The sequence below is a fragment of the Magnolia sinica genome, chromosome 2 (genome assembly GCF_029962835.1).
Source record: "Magnolia sinica isolate HGM2019 chromosome 2, MsV1, whole genome shotgun sequence".
NCBI classification, from domain to species: domain Eukaryota; kingdom Viridiplantae; phylum Streptophyta; class Magnoliopsida; order Magnoliales; family Magnoliaceae; genus Magnolia; species Magnolia sinica.
This window is the reverse complement of record NC_080574.1, coordinates 42,560,037-42,577,519: the sequence shown is the minus strand read 5'-3', so window position 1 is coordinate 42,577,519 and position 17,483 is coordinate 42,560,037. Positions and strand designations below refer to the sequence as shown.

The window sequence follows — 17,483 nt, the reverse complement described above, 5'->3', positions numbered from 1 at the left end:
AGGTGGGTGGGATCACTAATTATGATGCCCTTTCTGATGTATTTTCCTCAAATCCACCTCGTTTATCCATGTTAAAAGCACATTTTAAGACATAATTCAAAAAATAAGAAGACTCTGAATCTCACTGGGCGATGGTAGAGAAAATAGTAGTAATTGACCCTTAAAAACTTCCCGTGGGCCGCAAAAGTTTCTGGATCAAGATGATATTCGTGTGTATCTTCGTCCAAGTCTTTGTTACCTTATCTAGGTTCGATGGCAAATAAATATTCCAGTGGACCGCAAGAAGTTTTAAATGGTAGGGATTTAGTTGAGATTGTTTCTTATAATGTGGCTCACTTGAGATTTGGATCAGCTTCATTTTTTTGTTCATATCCTAAAATGAGCTTGCAATACGGATGGACGGTGTGGATGTAAGGAAAGTACATCAAGGTGGGCCTCGGAGTTAGGATCCGAAACCGCTCCGGGCCAAACAGCGCCCGTTCCGCGCTTGACGCAAAAGGAGAAAAGATGAGGAAGAGGAAAAAAACAGAAAAAGAAAAAAAAGAAAAACAAGGGTAAGGGCTCACCTTGCTAAAGCAGAGAGGGAGAAGGAGACGCTGAGAGAGAGAGAGAGAGAGAGAGAGAGGGAAGGAGACGCTGAGAGAGGGAGAAGGAGACGTTGAGTCAGAGCAGGTAGGTGCACTTTCAATGCAGCTGCGTTTCCACCTCCCTCTCCCAACTTCGAAATGGATAGCATTTGCCTGTAACAAAGCAACCTGTGACTTGAAAAGCACCCAATTCCCCTGTTACATTTCTTGCAATCTTACCTGATAGAAAGTTACAGGTTGAGACTTTGTTACCTGTAAGATTTCTCCCCCAAACACAATCTGTAAGAAAGTCACCTGTAACTTTCTTACATTTTACAGAATTACAGGCATCCAAACGGCCCCTCAGAGATAGGACATAAACCTAAATAATATTAGTAAAATGATCGTGTTCTTAGAGATAGACAATTTGTTTGTTGAATACCACCCTTTGTTTTTTTTTTTTTTTTTTTTCACTTGGACCGTCCGTTAGATAATTAACTAATCGACCATTTAAGGCGTCAGTTAAGTATAATTGTTGTTTTGTGAACTAAACTCTCTAAAGTGGGCCCTAGTATATGGTATGAGTTACAAATATGCCAATTTTGAGTGCCTACGTATCATCCATCCCAATCTATGGGAGTACTAAAAATTTCTTTTTTTTTTTTACATGTGTGGTCCACCTGATGACAGTACTGGTCTGGTTTCTGGGTTACTACAGTGGGGCCAACATGATCAATGTGCCAGTATTTAGCACACATGCCACATTCAGAATTTCTACCATTGCATGTGGCCTTTGTGTTTCTCTCTCTAATCTCTGACTATCCATTGTCCAAAGCATGACAATTTATGGGTGATCGTGTGGTGGATAGGGATGCATCAGAGAGTGGGGGCCCACCTGAGGTTTTGGCTTGCTTGGCTGGGTCCACCGTCTAATTTGATCCACCAATAGATCAATCATTGTGAATTTTACCCATTGAATGGCAGGCCATGGCCTTTAAAAAAAACAACTATTTTTTATTTTTTATAATTTGTTTGATTTATTTTATACTGTCCATTTGCATACAAATGTCTAAAATAGTTCTCTAGTCAATGATTTTTATGATGTGCCCTATGCATCCGGTGGCTCACCCGATCAAAGGATCCAATTACTGTAGACAATTGCCACTTGTGCATTGGAGATGCTACAGAAGGAAGAGCAATAGCATTTGTGGCATCAGTCTCAAGCAATGCTAGTAAACCCATGGTGTTCCAAAATGGTAACGGTGGCTGTAACGGCCACCACTGTCACCGTTATCATACAGGCTGTAACGGCCGTTACGGCCCCCATATCGGCCTTTACGACCCTTTAAAAAAAAAAAAAAAAAAACTGTTACGGGGCCGTTACTGCCTATTTTTTCTGTAACGGCAGTTTAACCCCGTAAAGCATAACAGTTATGACCATTACCATTATGTAACGACCGTGACCTTGAGTGAACCTCACATTGAATTACTTCATTCTTGCTTGTTATTTTGAATGGAAATGGAATAACCAAGTAATAGAAAAGGCGATTACAGAGACGATTTTCCTCGATCCATAACGTTTTAACCTACTTTCTTTGCATGTTTTTCATTATCCATGTTTGTATATCAACAGTGCATTACTTGGGTCACACCGTCTCTTGAAGTTCTCAACAAGCCCAATTTCTTGTTATGGTTTATTTTGTAGGCACGTAACAGATGACTTGGCTCTTGATTGCCGTCTTCGTAGTTGGATTGTGGGTGGTTTCACTATGCTTTGTTCTCTATGCTTCATGTTCACCTTCCATGGTTGCATTTTCGTCTAGCCGTGAGTTACACTAAAACACACACTTGATACTGTTTCCTTATACAGTAGTCCGCTAGCCCCGATATGCAACTTTACATGCAGCATATGTGCCATCATTGCACATGTGTGGAACATCTGAGGAGTGCCTAAGATGGCTTGCACTTGAAGAAGATTTGCGGTCAAAGATTAGCTAGGTCTACTTATCAGTTGTGCCACCTTTATATGTCTGGTTTAGAAAGTTTGCTTCCTTTCCATGTTCACCATGTGCATATTGCCTGCCTGAGGAGTACACTTTCCTAATCTTTACTCGAGGTGATATTCATGGTGGGGCCACCTTATGCATTGCTCAGATGCTAATATGCATGTGGGGCTTTCAAACCTCCCTTGTATAATATTGATTGAACTTCATATTCTGTTATTTTAGAATCAGGTGTTGGGAGGAGAAATGTCTTGCTGGTTGTCGCTCACCCTGATGACGAGTCTATGTAAGTTGCATGTTTGACTCATGTTACAATTGGTTAAAATGATTATATTGTTTTCGGTAAGGTGATCTTCAACTTTCTGTTGTCTTGGGGTTATTCTTGATAGAATAATTTCTCAACAAGCTGTGTCAATGGCAAGTAGATGACGACATTTGATTGATTTGCATTAGATGGTAGGTCCGAGGACTTGTCCATCTTTAAAAAACTTCAATCCATTTTTCCTTAATTTTTGGTCAAGAAAAATGCGCAAGTTTATGCTTTTCTTTCACATGGCATATGATGCCACAATGTTCCTTACTTCTGCTGTTCACTTTCTGTCATGCCTTCGTTTTTTACCGTTCAGTCCTTTGTGGTATTCATGGTTTTAAGTTCTATTGAAGTTGAAGATAGCATTTGTGCAGGTTCTTCTCTCCGACCATTCTTTACTTGACCTCGAGGGGGCATAATCTTCACATGTTATGTTTGTCAACAGGTATGACAACGTTGGAGATTCATGAACCAACACAAGCATCACACACGCACACACATTTTTGGAGAAAGAAATTGTTGAGGATCCGTTGATTTTGTTAGTAAGCATAATGTATGATGTGGACATATGGTTTAGGTGAGAGTTTTTCTGCATTTTAAAGCTAATGGTAATTTGTAGTTTATTGGTACCAGTAATCAGTGGAGTTTCTTATACTTGCAGTGACTGATTTCTGTTATTGCATTATCATATGGAAGGTGTACAACATACATGGTCGTTTTCATTTTGATAAATGCTGGAAAATTTGATCGGAAATCTGTTCCCCCCCCCCCCCATATCAGTGTTTGATGGGAAATCTGTTCGTAACACTTCTACTCAGATTCTTTATTAAAAAATCTACCCTTTCATCAAGGTGAAGACCAAATGTATTAGAAATGCACAGATTATATAGAAGCTCAATTGGAGGTTTACCTCCACCACAAGGCAAGATGCAATTAGTTTAGGTGGTGATGCTTCGATAGGTTGACATGGCAGGCTAGTATAGCTCCATCAATTCTGCTTCATTTTGAGGATGGGGTATTGCAAAACCAAAAGAAACACTCCAACCCTTCATGTGAAGTTGAACCTTGTTGGCCCTCGACGAGGGTTGCCATAGTGTCCAAGCAAAGAAGAACTGGCCTGGTATTGCATGTGTATCTTTTGCTTTGCCCTGAGGTTGACTTTCAAAACTGGGATCACCTTGACGTGACGTGGAGTTTCAAGAGACGTCCAGGTGGGAGGGATGGAGCTGGGGTGTTGTCATCAGTATGGATCTGACCAAGCAAGATATGTACACTTGTTGGAACTGCTCCAAGGCCAGATTCTAAAGTCTTTGTCAAAGATTTGAATTATCCTATCATCTCCCTTGCAATTTGATTGCATTTAGGAGGGCTTTCAACGGCTCATCTCTGTATCTTGAAGATGGAGAAGATCAATGCAATACAAGATATCGTGCGATGAAATTTTGGGCTTAGTTATTTAGCTTGTTTCATGCTTTAATTCTCCTTGTTAGAGAACATGAATATCTGTGGATCAAACTGCAGAGGCATGCATATAAGTATTTGCCCCCAAGGAGGAATCCTGGATTTAGTATCTGCCAACCAATTTGTGCATTTGCTTGATTTTCTGTGGCAGAGGTTGTGGCAGACACTTTGATCCTGCAGAATCAATACCTTGGAAGGGGTTTGCGGCATGGTAGTAGGGTGGTATAAAAATATTTAAGGGACTTCTGTACCTTTCTCTAACAAAAAGAGATGTGCAGTTGGTTTGTTTTTTAATCCTTAATAATTTCTTTAATAACCATTAAAAAAGCTTTTTAATAATGTTTACCTTACTCGATTCAACTCCAGTATGGTGGAGTAGGCTTATGACCTGGCCACGTTGGTACCCTCTTCCCTTTACAAGTGTTGGCTACAATTTAGCAAGCCATATTTGCATGCTTTTGATGCAGGACCACATATTGCCATCAAATTCAGGCCAGAGTGGATCTCACACCCTGCACAATTGATGGATCTGGATGCCCAATCTGGCTAGAGTGTGATCAAGGTTTTGATTGGTTGTAAATCATAATCACCTTTGGGCCCCATTTTGCAATTGAATGGCCCAAACAGTGTTTAAGTCACACTATAGGCCCCATATGTGGTCCCATATGTGTGGCAACAAAGACGATATAAACCACTGGCTTCTTGGTAGCATAGAGTTGATAGTTTTAGAGTTTTGACCATCTTAGTTAGCAAGTTGCTTGATTAGATTTGCTCCTTCACATTTCAATCTAGCTTTACTTCATTTTTTTAACCTTTATAGGGTATATTTCTTTTTTCTTCTAGCCTTACTTTTTAGATAGCTTTCCTTTATCTATTAGTAGTCCTTGTTGAACTAGAACTTTTCTTTCTTTGTTTAAGACTACATATGTATGAAGCAATAAACATAGAACACTTATACTGGGTTGATTAAAAAAAAAATAAAAAATCCTCTTTTCTGTGATTGGAAAATGTTCTAGAAGTGAGGGTCTTCAAGATTCTTGAGGTGAGACTCCTCTTTTGTACAACGTGATTCCATATGATCATCCCTCACACCAAATAGTCATCCCTCTTCTTCCCTTTATTTTCTTTTTCCACCATTTGTCCTGCATTTGATTGTTTTCTAAAAGTCTAGAGGTGAGACTCCACAAGATTCTATCCTATTACCTCTATCTATCTTTTCTTTTGGTTGTTTTGGTATTGTTCCTTGCTTCTTATATCAATAGTTGCTTCCTGTTTGTTGATGATATTGGAGGACTAGTAATGCAGGGGCATTTTCACACCGGCCTCGAGTGGGGTTACCTGTGGGACCCGTGTGAGGCGAGTGGCTTGTGTGAGGCGGTACCCATGTGATTTGGGGCCCACGAGGGGGGTTCGGCCGAGGTCCTAACTCATGCGATGTGGGGCTTGGGCTATAGGATTAAGGGATTGATTTGCCATGCTCTAACAGTTCGAGCTTTTAGAGCAAGTGGTTAATTTTCCTACATCAAATTGGTATCAGACCGGGAGGTCTTGTGTTCGAGACTCTTCATCGGGGGTGATTAATGTAGGGGCATTTTCACATCGGGCTCGAGTGGGGTTGCCTATGAGATGTAGGGCACACTCAGGGTGGGCGGTCCGTGTGAGGCGGGCCCCACCTGTGTGAGGTGGGTGACTCGTGTGAGGCGGTACCCATGCGATTTGGGGCTCATGAGGGGGGTTCGGCCGAGGTCCCAACCCATGCGATGTGGGGCCTGGGCTATGAAATAAAGGGATTAATTCGCCATGCTCTAACAGTTCGAGCTTTTAGAGCAAGTGGTTAATTGTCCTAAGTCAACTAGAAAGAGCACTACAATCAGTTAAAGCGACCATAGGTTGAAATTCATATTTCCGGGTACCTTTTCTACTTAATTAGAATATGAAAAATTCTGTTTAAGGTTCTTTCCCCATTGCTTTTGATGGTTGTGTCACAAGTTGGGTTAGTAAATGTTGATACCTTTGTTTATATAAACCTGAACTAAACAATAATGTCAGGTAGGCAACCTCTTGTTCAACTTTTTCCCAGCAATCATGAGAAAAATAAGTTGACCCAAATGATTGGAAGAGTCTATGATGATGATCAAGATGATATGATGAAACCAGTGTTCGAAATATCGGTATCGTGTTACGTATCGCACCCTTGGGATGCGGATTCATATCGGTTATCGCATGGGATATATCGGTTGTATCGTTGTTGTTGGAAACATGGGGAAACATTTGAAATTGGTCGAATTTTTCAATGAAATTTCAGTGATTGTTAAAAAAGACATCAATACACACTTACAAATCAAAATATTACAAAAAACAAGTGCATATTATAGGTTTTCTTTATATGGGGTCATAATCTATGCGTTGTCTAACTAAATTGATGCAAGTATATTCAAAGTTTAGTCATATAATTTATAAATGTAACAAGACATGTGGAAACACAAGCAATACATTCAAAAGCAAAAGAAGAATCACTAAATCAGGTTAAATATATGTTTGATTTTATGTTTGGACACAATGATTGCAACCGATTTGCGAGAAATTGGGAAAATTTTAATTTTTTCAATTTTCTGCAACTCTGTCATTCTCCTCCAAATCTCAAAATTGAAGCTCCCAATTCATGAAAAAACATGTATTTGTAACGATTTGATGCCGATTTAACATGATTTACAGAAAAAAGGATCGAAAAAAAACAAAAAACGCTCACTGGTTTGAACATGTGGGATATATCCCACTATTTGTGTGTTTTGTATCGCACAAGTGGGATGCAAGAAATATCGTGGGATATATCGGCCAATATTGTCAATATTTAAAACACTGGATGAAACAATTATGTTATTGTAGAAAATAATGTATTAGAATTTTATTTTAGGTCTTTCAGAGGCATCTTGTAAACCTTGGTTGTTTCTTGTTTCCCTATCCCCTGCCATGCCAGGCTATGATCATCGACTTCTGGAACACCCATAGAACCCCGAAAGATTGGAGGAGCAAACTGCTCACCTTCCTAGCAAATACGCAGTGAATGAATAAGTGATACGTAGATTCCGCATCTTTCAAGCACATCAAGCAAACGTTTGGGAGATACATGTTCCGCTTGCCAAGATTGTCTATCGTTAGCAATTTGTTCCTGCCTACTAGCCAACCAAAAGCCACCACCTTTAAAGGAGCTAAAGAGGATTGATTTCATGTGGTGTTGAATCCATATGCAACCCAATTAATCGTATTTTTTATTTTAAAACTTCTTGTGAGATCTCATGCATACTTTTCTTGTATTATTCCGATTTAATAGCTGCCTCATCTCTTTAATAGGTAATGCTGATGGCCAGGGAAACATTCGGAAGGAGGAACTTTACAAGGCATGTGCCATCCTCAAGGTGATGTTACTGTCTTCCTTGGCGTGATACCATTGTCAATGGATCACATCATGTGCCAAGTCTTGATCAGATGGCATCTATGTACAGGTTCCACTTCAACAGGTTAAAGTTCTTGACCATCCAGCTTTACAGGTTAACCAATGTCTAACAGGCTCGAACCGATAATGTGAACTTGTCTGAATCTCTTAAATGTCAATACTATTTTGAAGTATCACCTCATTTACGCTGGTAATAATTGGGTTGTGGTTGTTGCTAGGATGGATTTGACAAGAGATGGAGCCATAATTTATTAGCAAATATTATTGAAGAGGAAGTCAAGACAAAGGGTATTGACTTGGTAAGATCTATTATAATTAAGCAATGATGGTGTTGTATCTTTCTAATTTCTTGTCATAGATGCTTGTTTGTGCCCTTGTACATTTCTGTGCTTTATGGAGTCACAACCTTTTCACCGATTATTTAATCTGAATACTCCTTTCATTTGCTGTGCTATATGCTCCGACTATTGGAAACAGAGATTGTGAAGCTACATGCGCTTACAAGGCATACCATCTCCATGCCACCGCATGTGCTAGCGTGGCAGACAGTGCAATGTCCATCCATCCATCCATCAGGTGGGACTGACTGTGGAGGTGTTCTTGCCTACAAATCATGATGGTTCAATCATCAGGCGGGCCATGATGTTGGAAACATGTGGACAGCATAGAAAACTCTAATCAAGTTTTCTTCAGCCATACATTTGTTTCATAAACTGTGACCCAACTGATTGGTGGACGGACCTGATTGTTAGACCAGGGAAGCTCGCCCCCTTAAAAATCTGGCTGGTTCAATCATCACGTGGGCCATGATGTTAGAAACATGTGGACAGCTTAGAAAACTCTAGCCAAGTTTCTTCAGCTATACATTTGTTTCATAAATTGTGACCCAACTGATTGGTGGACTGACCTGATTCTTAGACCAGGTAAGCTCCCCCCACAAGGAAAAAAATTAAAAAAGAAAAACACACCAACCAATTGATAACTGGATCTCACACCTATATGGAGATATGGCGGCATGAATGGGAGCTGCCTTATACATGTGTGTGTGCTAACAATGTTTGTCGGAAACATTTTGCTAGTAGGGTTTATATATTCTGCGTATTTTAGTTGATGCTGTTCTCTTAAATTTCTCTTGAGAGGGGATGAACCCGTGGTTCTGAGATGTGAGTTGCAGGGTTAGTTTTGAGGGGCAGGAGTGGTAGTGCATGGTAAGAGTTTGGCAATCAAGTTGATGGTTTGTAGCTAGTTTTCCCAGGATGGAATGTTGTGGAAACGGATAATGACTGTGACGACTTTTACCCTAGGAGATTCTCAAGGGGTTGTGGAGTGGTGTAGAGATCCAGAGAGAAGGTTCCTAAAAATCATCGAATTATCTCCATGGAAGCAGGAGTCAGTTTGGAATCTTCAATCTAGAGTATGGACTATGGACACTACTGATGATGTTTCCTCAATAAGATCTATCCTAGTTAGTGTTCGAAATATCGGTGTCACATTATGTATTGCATCCTTAGGATATAGATATGTATCGTTTATCGCACGGGATATATCATTTGTATCAGGTAATTTATCGCACATTTTGGGAAACATTGCGTAAATGGTTGAATTTTTCAATGAAACTTCAAGGATTGTTAAAAAGGACCTTAATACACACTTTTAAATCATAACATTAGGTTTCCTTTGTATAGGGTCTTAAGCTATGTGCTGTCTAACTGAACTAATGCAACTATATTCAAATTGATTGCATAACATTTAGAGTGTATGTGATGATCATTTCATCAAACACTCCTAAATACTTCGAAATCAGCCTCGATTGACAGCTGGTTGAAAGGAAATTAAAAAAAAAACAAAATTAATATTTTAATAAATTTTAATTAAAAATGATTTTTATTTTTTGAAAATTGGCAAGGACTTAACAAATCAGTGGACTAGCCTTCATACGTGCTTGATTTCATGTTTGGAGTGCAACATTGCAAGCAATTTGGGAGAATACGGGGAAAATTTGGATTTTCCCTAAATTTTCCCAAATTAGACCACCTACACTCAAATTTTGAAATTAGAGTGTATGTGATGATCATTTCATCAAATACTCCTAAATATTACGAAATTAGTCTCAATTGATAGTTGGTTGAAGGAAAATTTCGAAAAAAAACATGGAGAACATGAAGAACCAATGGATATCGAAATCAAAGCTCCAACTCTATGATTTTTTATGCAAAACATGAAGAACCAATGGATTTGTAACCATTTGATACTGATTTAGCATAATTTCAACAAAAAAAAGGGATCGGAAATTGAAAATGCTCATTGGATTGAACATGTGTGATATATCGGCACTACCCGTGCGTTTTGTATCGCTCAGGTGGGATACAAGATATATCATGGGATATATAGGCAGATATCTTCGATATTTAAAACATTGATCCTAGTGATGTGACGAGGAATGAAGTGCTCACAGACATGGGGTCTCTACAAGAAAAAACTTGATCCATACATCATGTTATATGGTAGAAAGTACTTCCTACAAATTCTCAAGTTTTCCCATGTGGTCAACATCTTAACTGGGAACTTGCTTGATTTCAGATTACATGGTGATAATATCTTTATGGAAAAAATGGCCCACATATAAAAAAACAACTTGATCCATAAATCATGATTTACCATCTCGTGGAGTAACATGTATTTTCTACACAAATTCTTAAGGTTTTATGAGGGATCAACATGTAATCCAGGGAAGCTCGATTTCAATATACATGATGAGATGGAGAGAATGTGATAATCTCGTTATTTAAAAAGATCATTCTTATTTTGAAGGGTAAAAATTTGTATATTCTTTGTTGTAGTGTGACAAAGATGCGCTTAGGCATAATAAAGAACTGCATATACTTGCAACCTCACAATACCAAACTGGTCTGTAAAGAAATTTATGTTATTAACAACTATGTCCTTAAGAATTGCATGGTCGTGTATATATTATTGACAGTTTCATCTTTAGTCACCCTTCAATTGTCATCTAAATCAAATGCTGCAGGGACAAGGGACCCTTTTGAATTCATGTTTCTTTAAGGAGGTAGTAGGTTAGAAAGGAGTTATAAAATAAAGAATATGTTATTCAATGGAGTTTTTAGATTTGTTATTCCTGAGTTAAGAGGACCAACGAACATATGAAATTCTATTGCATATAGAGGCGGAGGTGACACGCGTTTATCTTATACTTGTTCACAGTCTACCTTTTATGGCTCCAGTTTGTTTCGTGAATAGTTAGTGACACGGTGGTGAAGGCTTGAAGTTTGGAGTAGTAATGTGCACCTACACATCGAAGATAGTTTCTGCAACTATACTTTGCTGGGTTGGGCTTGAGACTAATTATATTGTTTTGTGGGGTGAGTTGCAATTATTCAAAGGGGTTAAATTGGAAGGGTAGGCTATCCTCATCCTTGTAAAATTTCAAGAAATAATGAGAATTTTATTAAGTGCGCGCTTGGTAGCAACAAAAGTTTAGTTGGGATAAGCTATCTTGGTTAGGTTGACCAAGACCAGGCTATCTAGGCTTAGCTATGCTGGACTGACTATTCTAATGATGCTTTTTGTAAAGCTCCAAAGGAAGAATTATTTTGACAATTGTGGCGCATTTGCACATTGAAAAGGCACATGTGGCATGTACGGTGGCACATATGGGGCGCATAACAATGTATGGTGGGACGCGTCACATGTAGCACATGAAGGGCATATTAAGGTTGAATGTGTTGCATTTCGATTCTCGAAGAGACAAAGATGGATGATGGCACATGGGGCAAGGTGTTCTGTAACGGTAACTGTGGCCATAATGGCCACCACCGTTACCTTTACGATATGGGGCATAACGACTGTTACGACCCCGTAATGGCCATTACGGTCTCACTTTTTTATTTATTGAAAAACCCCTGAAAAACTTGTATCTGCCCCCATAATGTTGATTAAAAAGTATGAAAAATAGGTGTCTGTCCCGTAATAGGCCATTACGGGGCTATTATGGCCTTTATAGGGGACGTAACGTGTCGTTAACGGCAATTACGGGTCATTTTTTTCCATAACGGCTGTTGCGGCCGTTATGACCCCGTAACATGTAACAGTTGCCACTGTTACCTTTACATAACGGCCTTTACGGTTCAAAGTATCCTCGATATTTATCAAAATATCCCTGATATTATTCGTATCTCCAACTTGATGATACCGATAACATTGGTAGTATAAAAAATTCTAGGTATCAGTGATGTATTGCTCACTATCACCAACGTATCACCTATATTTTCACTTGTGTAATTTTAGGTGTCATTAGTATTGCCAATTTATCGATATCACCAATGCATCTCCAATATTTTCGACCGTGTAAATTTCAGCCGTCGCTTATATCGCCAGTCTATCTGCGATATTTCAATAATATCACCAATGTATCAATGTTGCCAAAAATTTACTTATTAAAAAAATTCTATTTCAATTTTTTTTTTTAAAAAAATTTTAATGGGCGCATGGTTGTATGTAGTGTTCAATTTGTCAACGATGATATCAATAATATTGCAATAGTATCTTAACGCAACATGGGCGATATCAAGACCACAATTTTTTGTTTCCTTTCTAGTTGTCGACGTTTTCTCGACAAAATATTGTGTGTTGTCTATCTTATGAAATATCGATGGATGGAAGGTTGGATGGATAGATGGGATGGTTGGACTGATTTCTTATGACAACACATGCTTTGAGGCGCCCATTAAATGGAAACTTACTATGTATGCATTCTTTTTATAAAATTTTTTATTCCTAAATATGCAAATATGTGTATTTTAACATTTTCTGAAGTTTCATTGAAAAATTCCACTGTTTTCCCCATGTTTCCCTGCATTTCCAGTTATCGGCTTTATTATCAGTGATATCAATATTGTTTCTGTATCCCTGGCCAGCGTAACTTGGAGCAATACTGATACTTTGAACATTGCATGCGGCACATGTAGCATGGGGCACATGTGTACCACAACCCTATATACTACTGTGTTCCATAACAAGGACAAGAATATATGTTATTTTAGGAACAACAAAGGCCCTCCAACACTCAGAAAGGGAGACCAAGTTGTCCTTAAATTTTTTTATTTACGTGCAGAACAAGATTATACAAACCATGGGTAAGGTACTTGACCTAAACGAGCCTATCCAGGACTAAACTTTTGCTGCTACCAAACGACCCCTAAAAGAAAGAGAAATAAGACCAAAGGAAATGAAGCCCCAGTGCAAAGAGATACAACTAACATAGCGACACCCTCCTTTTCTTGGCAGTAGAGTTTTGCCTCTTCCAACATGGGCAAATGAAATGTTCAACTGAGAGGCATCATCACAAATCTTATTGAAGCTGAAATTCAATTCCCACATATTGGGTCACTTGGTTCATGACCATGGGATGAGGTTTTTCCCTTCCACAATCATCAGACCAGAGAAGTCCTTAGTAAAGATCCCAAGTGCTTCTCTAAGGGTCAAAGCCTCTGCCATGGCCGCCTCTCCCCTTTTGGAAGGTCTCATCCCTGTATTGGTTAATTTAAACTTGGTATTTTCGCTGTTCGATACTGCTATGAACATAATGATGGTGATACTGTTTCCATCTCCTTTAACCAAATATGGAATTGTAGTTCCTCAAAGGCATTGCTGAATCTTCGTAGTTTGCATAGGACGAGAAATTGCGGATGGGTGCTGCACATGTAATTGTTCCATGTGCACGCAGTAGGCATAATCCTGGGGCCTTTGCTTTCTATCACTCGTAGGGCACTCGATTTTGAAGCAGATACTCATACAATGAAATCCCCACAACTTGTGTTTCTGTGGTGCTTGAAAACTGTATGAAGGACATCCTATGATATGCATATCAATTTTGCTTCCATGGTTCCGCCAGTAAATTCTAATGCGTAGAGCCGTAGACGATTCCTCTCAAGTTTTAGGAGATTTTGAGCTCAAGAGATATTCATCACATGATCATGTAACACCTATTCACTGGGGAGCGTTCATACTTCCAGTAAGTTGTAACATTGTTGTATCATATGTATCCTTCTGATATTGACATTCCCACATATCATATTAGTGTCACATGCATCATTTTATCATTCCATTTCTGATGTAGCCTAAAATCTATGAGTGTGCATTTCATTGTGACTTGCCTTTAGTAGAAACCAATTCAGGCACTTGCACTTTCCTCTCCATCTTATCCATTAGTAGTAATGAAAAATGAGTGGATTTTAAGGATAGTGCTATGTGCTTTTTAAGGAGACATGCTTTCACATTTTTCTTTATCTGTCACGGAAATGAGATATTGCATCCGCATTTAAGCATTTCGAGGCTTGACATAATGAAAGCAAGCTCCCTGAGATTTTGTTATTCCTGTTCCTAAGGAGGTGTTTGAGTTATCAGATTATCATCTAATTAGTTCAGTTGGAAGTTGCTATAAGTTCATGTCGAATGTTTTGCTAAATATGTTGGAGAATGTAATGGGCCAAATTATCTCTCACCTCCAAGAGGTACTTGTTACCAATCATTGAATTTTGGATGGTGTGCTGATTGCACTCAATGTCTTGACTCTGGAATCCAAAGCAGGATGCTGGCTCTTTTTCTTTTTCCTACAAAGTGGACGTGTGAAGGCCTACGACCATGGCAATTTTTCCTTTTCTTTTTGTTGAAAAGAATGAATTCTGGTAATAGGATTGACTAGGTGGATGCAGGGCTGCACATCCTCTGCTCACTTCGTTATTTTGCTGAACAGATTGTCGAAAGGTTTCTTTTGAAGTTCTAGGGTGCTTAGAAAGGTCATCTTGTAGTTCTTATTTTCCATCGTGGATGAAGGTTTAAGTAGACTTTTCCAAAGGGCAGTTTTAAATGATTTGATTTAGTGTGTCACGGTGAGTAATTTTGTCGTGCCTGCACATCCTCTGCTCACTGCGTTATTTTGCTGAACAGATTGTCGAAAGCTTTCTTTTGAAGTTCTAGGGTGCTTAGAAAGGTCATCTTGTAGTTCTTATTTTCCATCGTGGATGAAGGTTTAAGTAGACTTTTCCAAAGGGCAGTTTTAAATGATTTGATTTAGTGTTACAGTGAGTAATTTTGTTGTGGCTGTATTCCATTTTCAATTTGCAGACAATACCATCAATTTCTGCGGTCCTGACAAGGAGCAAGTAAGAATTGTTAAAGGGGTTTTTAGGTGCTTTGAGGTTGTGTTTGGGTTTGCACCATAAATTCTCCACAGGTTTTGTCAATGGGATGGTTACACACCCTAATCTCGTGGAGGGTTCTGTCTCCTTGCTGGGATGTAAGTCTGACTCTCTTCCCATGAGATATCTCGAAATCTCTTCCCATGAGAAATCTCGAGCTCTCTTCCTGTGAATGATCTCAATGTCCTGCTCAACATGAACCTACATTGCCAACATACTAGCAAAGGCGTCTCAAGACCCTCTTTATGTGCAATAGCATTTACCCATTGCTTTGGTGGATGTTTTGTAATTCTATTTCATTTTTTCCTTTTGTTAAAAGTTCCATTACTAATAAAAGAAAAAGTTCGTAGGAATCTAACAGTGGTTGATGAGATTGTTAGTCATAGATAGGATTTAGTCTTACCGAATAGTGTACTAGAATTAGCTCACTATGGCTAACATATTCTGCTGATGAAAAAAGCTGCCGTCTTATTTAAATTGGTCCTTGATAGAGTAGAATGATAGAAGAGGATTTGTGTAGCCAACCCAATTAGTCGGGATAAGGCTATAACCACTGTTCGTATTATCGGTATCGACGTATCGTTACATGTATCACTGGCTAGGGATACAGAAACTTGTATCAATATCGCCGATACTATCATTGATACCCGGAAATGTATCGGTGAATGAGGGAAACATGGGGAAAGTGGTGGAATTTCTCAACGAAACTTTAGGAGAAGCCAAAATACACATATTTACATATTTAGGAATCAAGTAATTGCAAGAAAGACACATACATAATAAGTTTCCCTTTAATGGGGGCCCTAAAAGCATGTAACGCCGTTGATCAGGGAAACATTGGGGAAACACGGGGAAAATGGTGGAAATTTTCAATGATACCTCAAGAGATGCTAAAATACACATATTTGCATATTTAAGAATCAAGTAATAGCAAAAAATATGCATATTTAGGAATCAAATAATAGGGTTTCCTTTAATGAGGGCCTAATAGTATGTATCGTGACTCAGGGAAACATGAGGAAAATGGTTGATCCATCCAAGCATCCATGCTTGCATGCACATACATAAATACAAACACACATGCATTATCCATCCATCTAACCATCTATCCATCCAATCATCCATGGATGCATATATACATACGTACAATGACACACACACACACACACAAGTGGATGATCCATCCGCCCATCCATCCATGCATGCATGCCTTCACATATACACATCCGTCCATCCATCCATCCAACCATCCAACCATCCAACGATGCATCCATCCATGCATACATATGTACGTACGTGCATCCATCCATCTATAAATCCATCCATGCATGCATATACACACATACAAACATGCATTTCATCATATACATCCATCCATCCATCCATGCATGCATAAATATACACACATACAAACATGCATTTCATCATACAACCATGCACCTCATAATTTTTTTAATGGAAATTCTTTTTAATAAACAGATTTTTGGAAATAACGATACATCGGCCATCCTATTGAAATATCGCCGATACAAGCAACACCTAGAATGTACACAATCGTAAACATTGGCGATCCCTAGTAATATCAGCGATACCTGGAAATACTAACAGTGTTATCGGTATCGCCGATTCCTGGAATTTCTAATACTAACAGTGTTATCAGTATCGCCGAGCTGGCAATATTGATAATATTCGTGGTATTATCGATAATATTGCCAATACTCAGAACAATGGCTATAACTATCTTCTTCTTCTTCTTCTTTTGGATGAAGTAACAAATTTTGATAAATCAAAGAAGGTCAGTAGTAGTGTTCAGAGTATGTTTTCATTACGTGTATTGATATCATTGACAATGTTGATATGCCAAGGAATTTATTGATATCATTGATAATGTTGATATGCCAAGGAATTCAGAGTATCGGATACAAAAACATGTATTGATATCGTTGATAATGTTGTAGATGCCAATGAATTTGTCGCTTTTTTAGGGAAACATTAGGAAAATGGTGGAAAATTTCATCGTAACTTTAGGAGAAGTTAAAAACACATGATTACATATTTAGAACTTACAATATTATAAACAACCACAAATAATGGCTTTCCATTTATAAGGGCTCAAATTATGTACTGCTGGAAAAAAATATTTAATTAATACATATGATGCTAATGCACTAATTTTTAAGAAATAATGCAATCATTCTGCACATATTTTGCACTAACTTAGAACACCTTTTGAAATGATCATCATCATCATATTATCATCTACTAAGCCTTATACCAATTAATTGGGGTTGGTTACATCCTACATGAATACTTTTTCACCAGTCCACCCCTAGGAAAGATCCCCCAAAAGAAATTGAAAATTTTGTTTGTTTTTGTTTTTTTTTGTTTTTTGTTTTTTGTTTTTTTTTTTTCCAGAAAATTTGCAGGTATTAATGCTAGTATTGTTGATAATATCGCATGATATCAATGATG

At 38.4% G+C, this 17,483-nt stretch overlaps 1 protein-coding gene across 11 annotated transcripts in view; it reads left to right on the top strand.

Moving 5' to 3' along the window:
• Positions 1-516: 516 nt before the first annotated feature.
• LOC131237042 (uncharacterized) overlaps positions 517-17,483 on the top strand; it is a 65,840-nt gene continuing 48,873 nt past the window's right edge. For 6 of the 11 annotated variants that reach the window (XR_009166990.1, XR_009166987.1, XR_009166989.1 and 3 more), the window contains exons 1-7: positions 517-672; positions 2,272-2,391; positions 2,795-2,855; positions 3,254-3,324; positions 7,692-7,756; positions 7,844-7,888; positions 8,013-8,093. Coding sequence is in view for 7 of the 11 variants with exons in the window: in XM_058234676.1 (XP_058090659.1) it covers positions 2,283-2,391; positions 2,795-2,855; positions 3,254-3,324; positions 7,692-7,756; positions 7,844-7,888; positions 8,013-8,093 (432 nt within the window). In the remaining 4 variants the exon portion in view is untranslated. The other 5 variants (XM_058234677.1, XM_058234680.1, XM_058234675.1 and 2 more) reach the window with 5 other exon arrangements.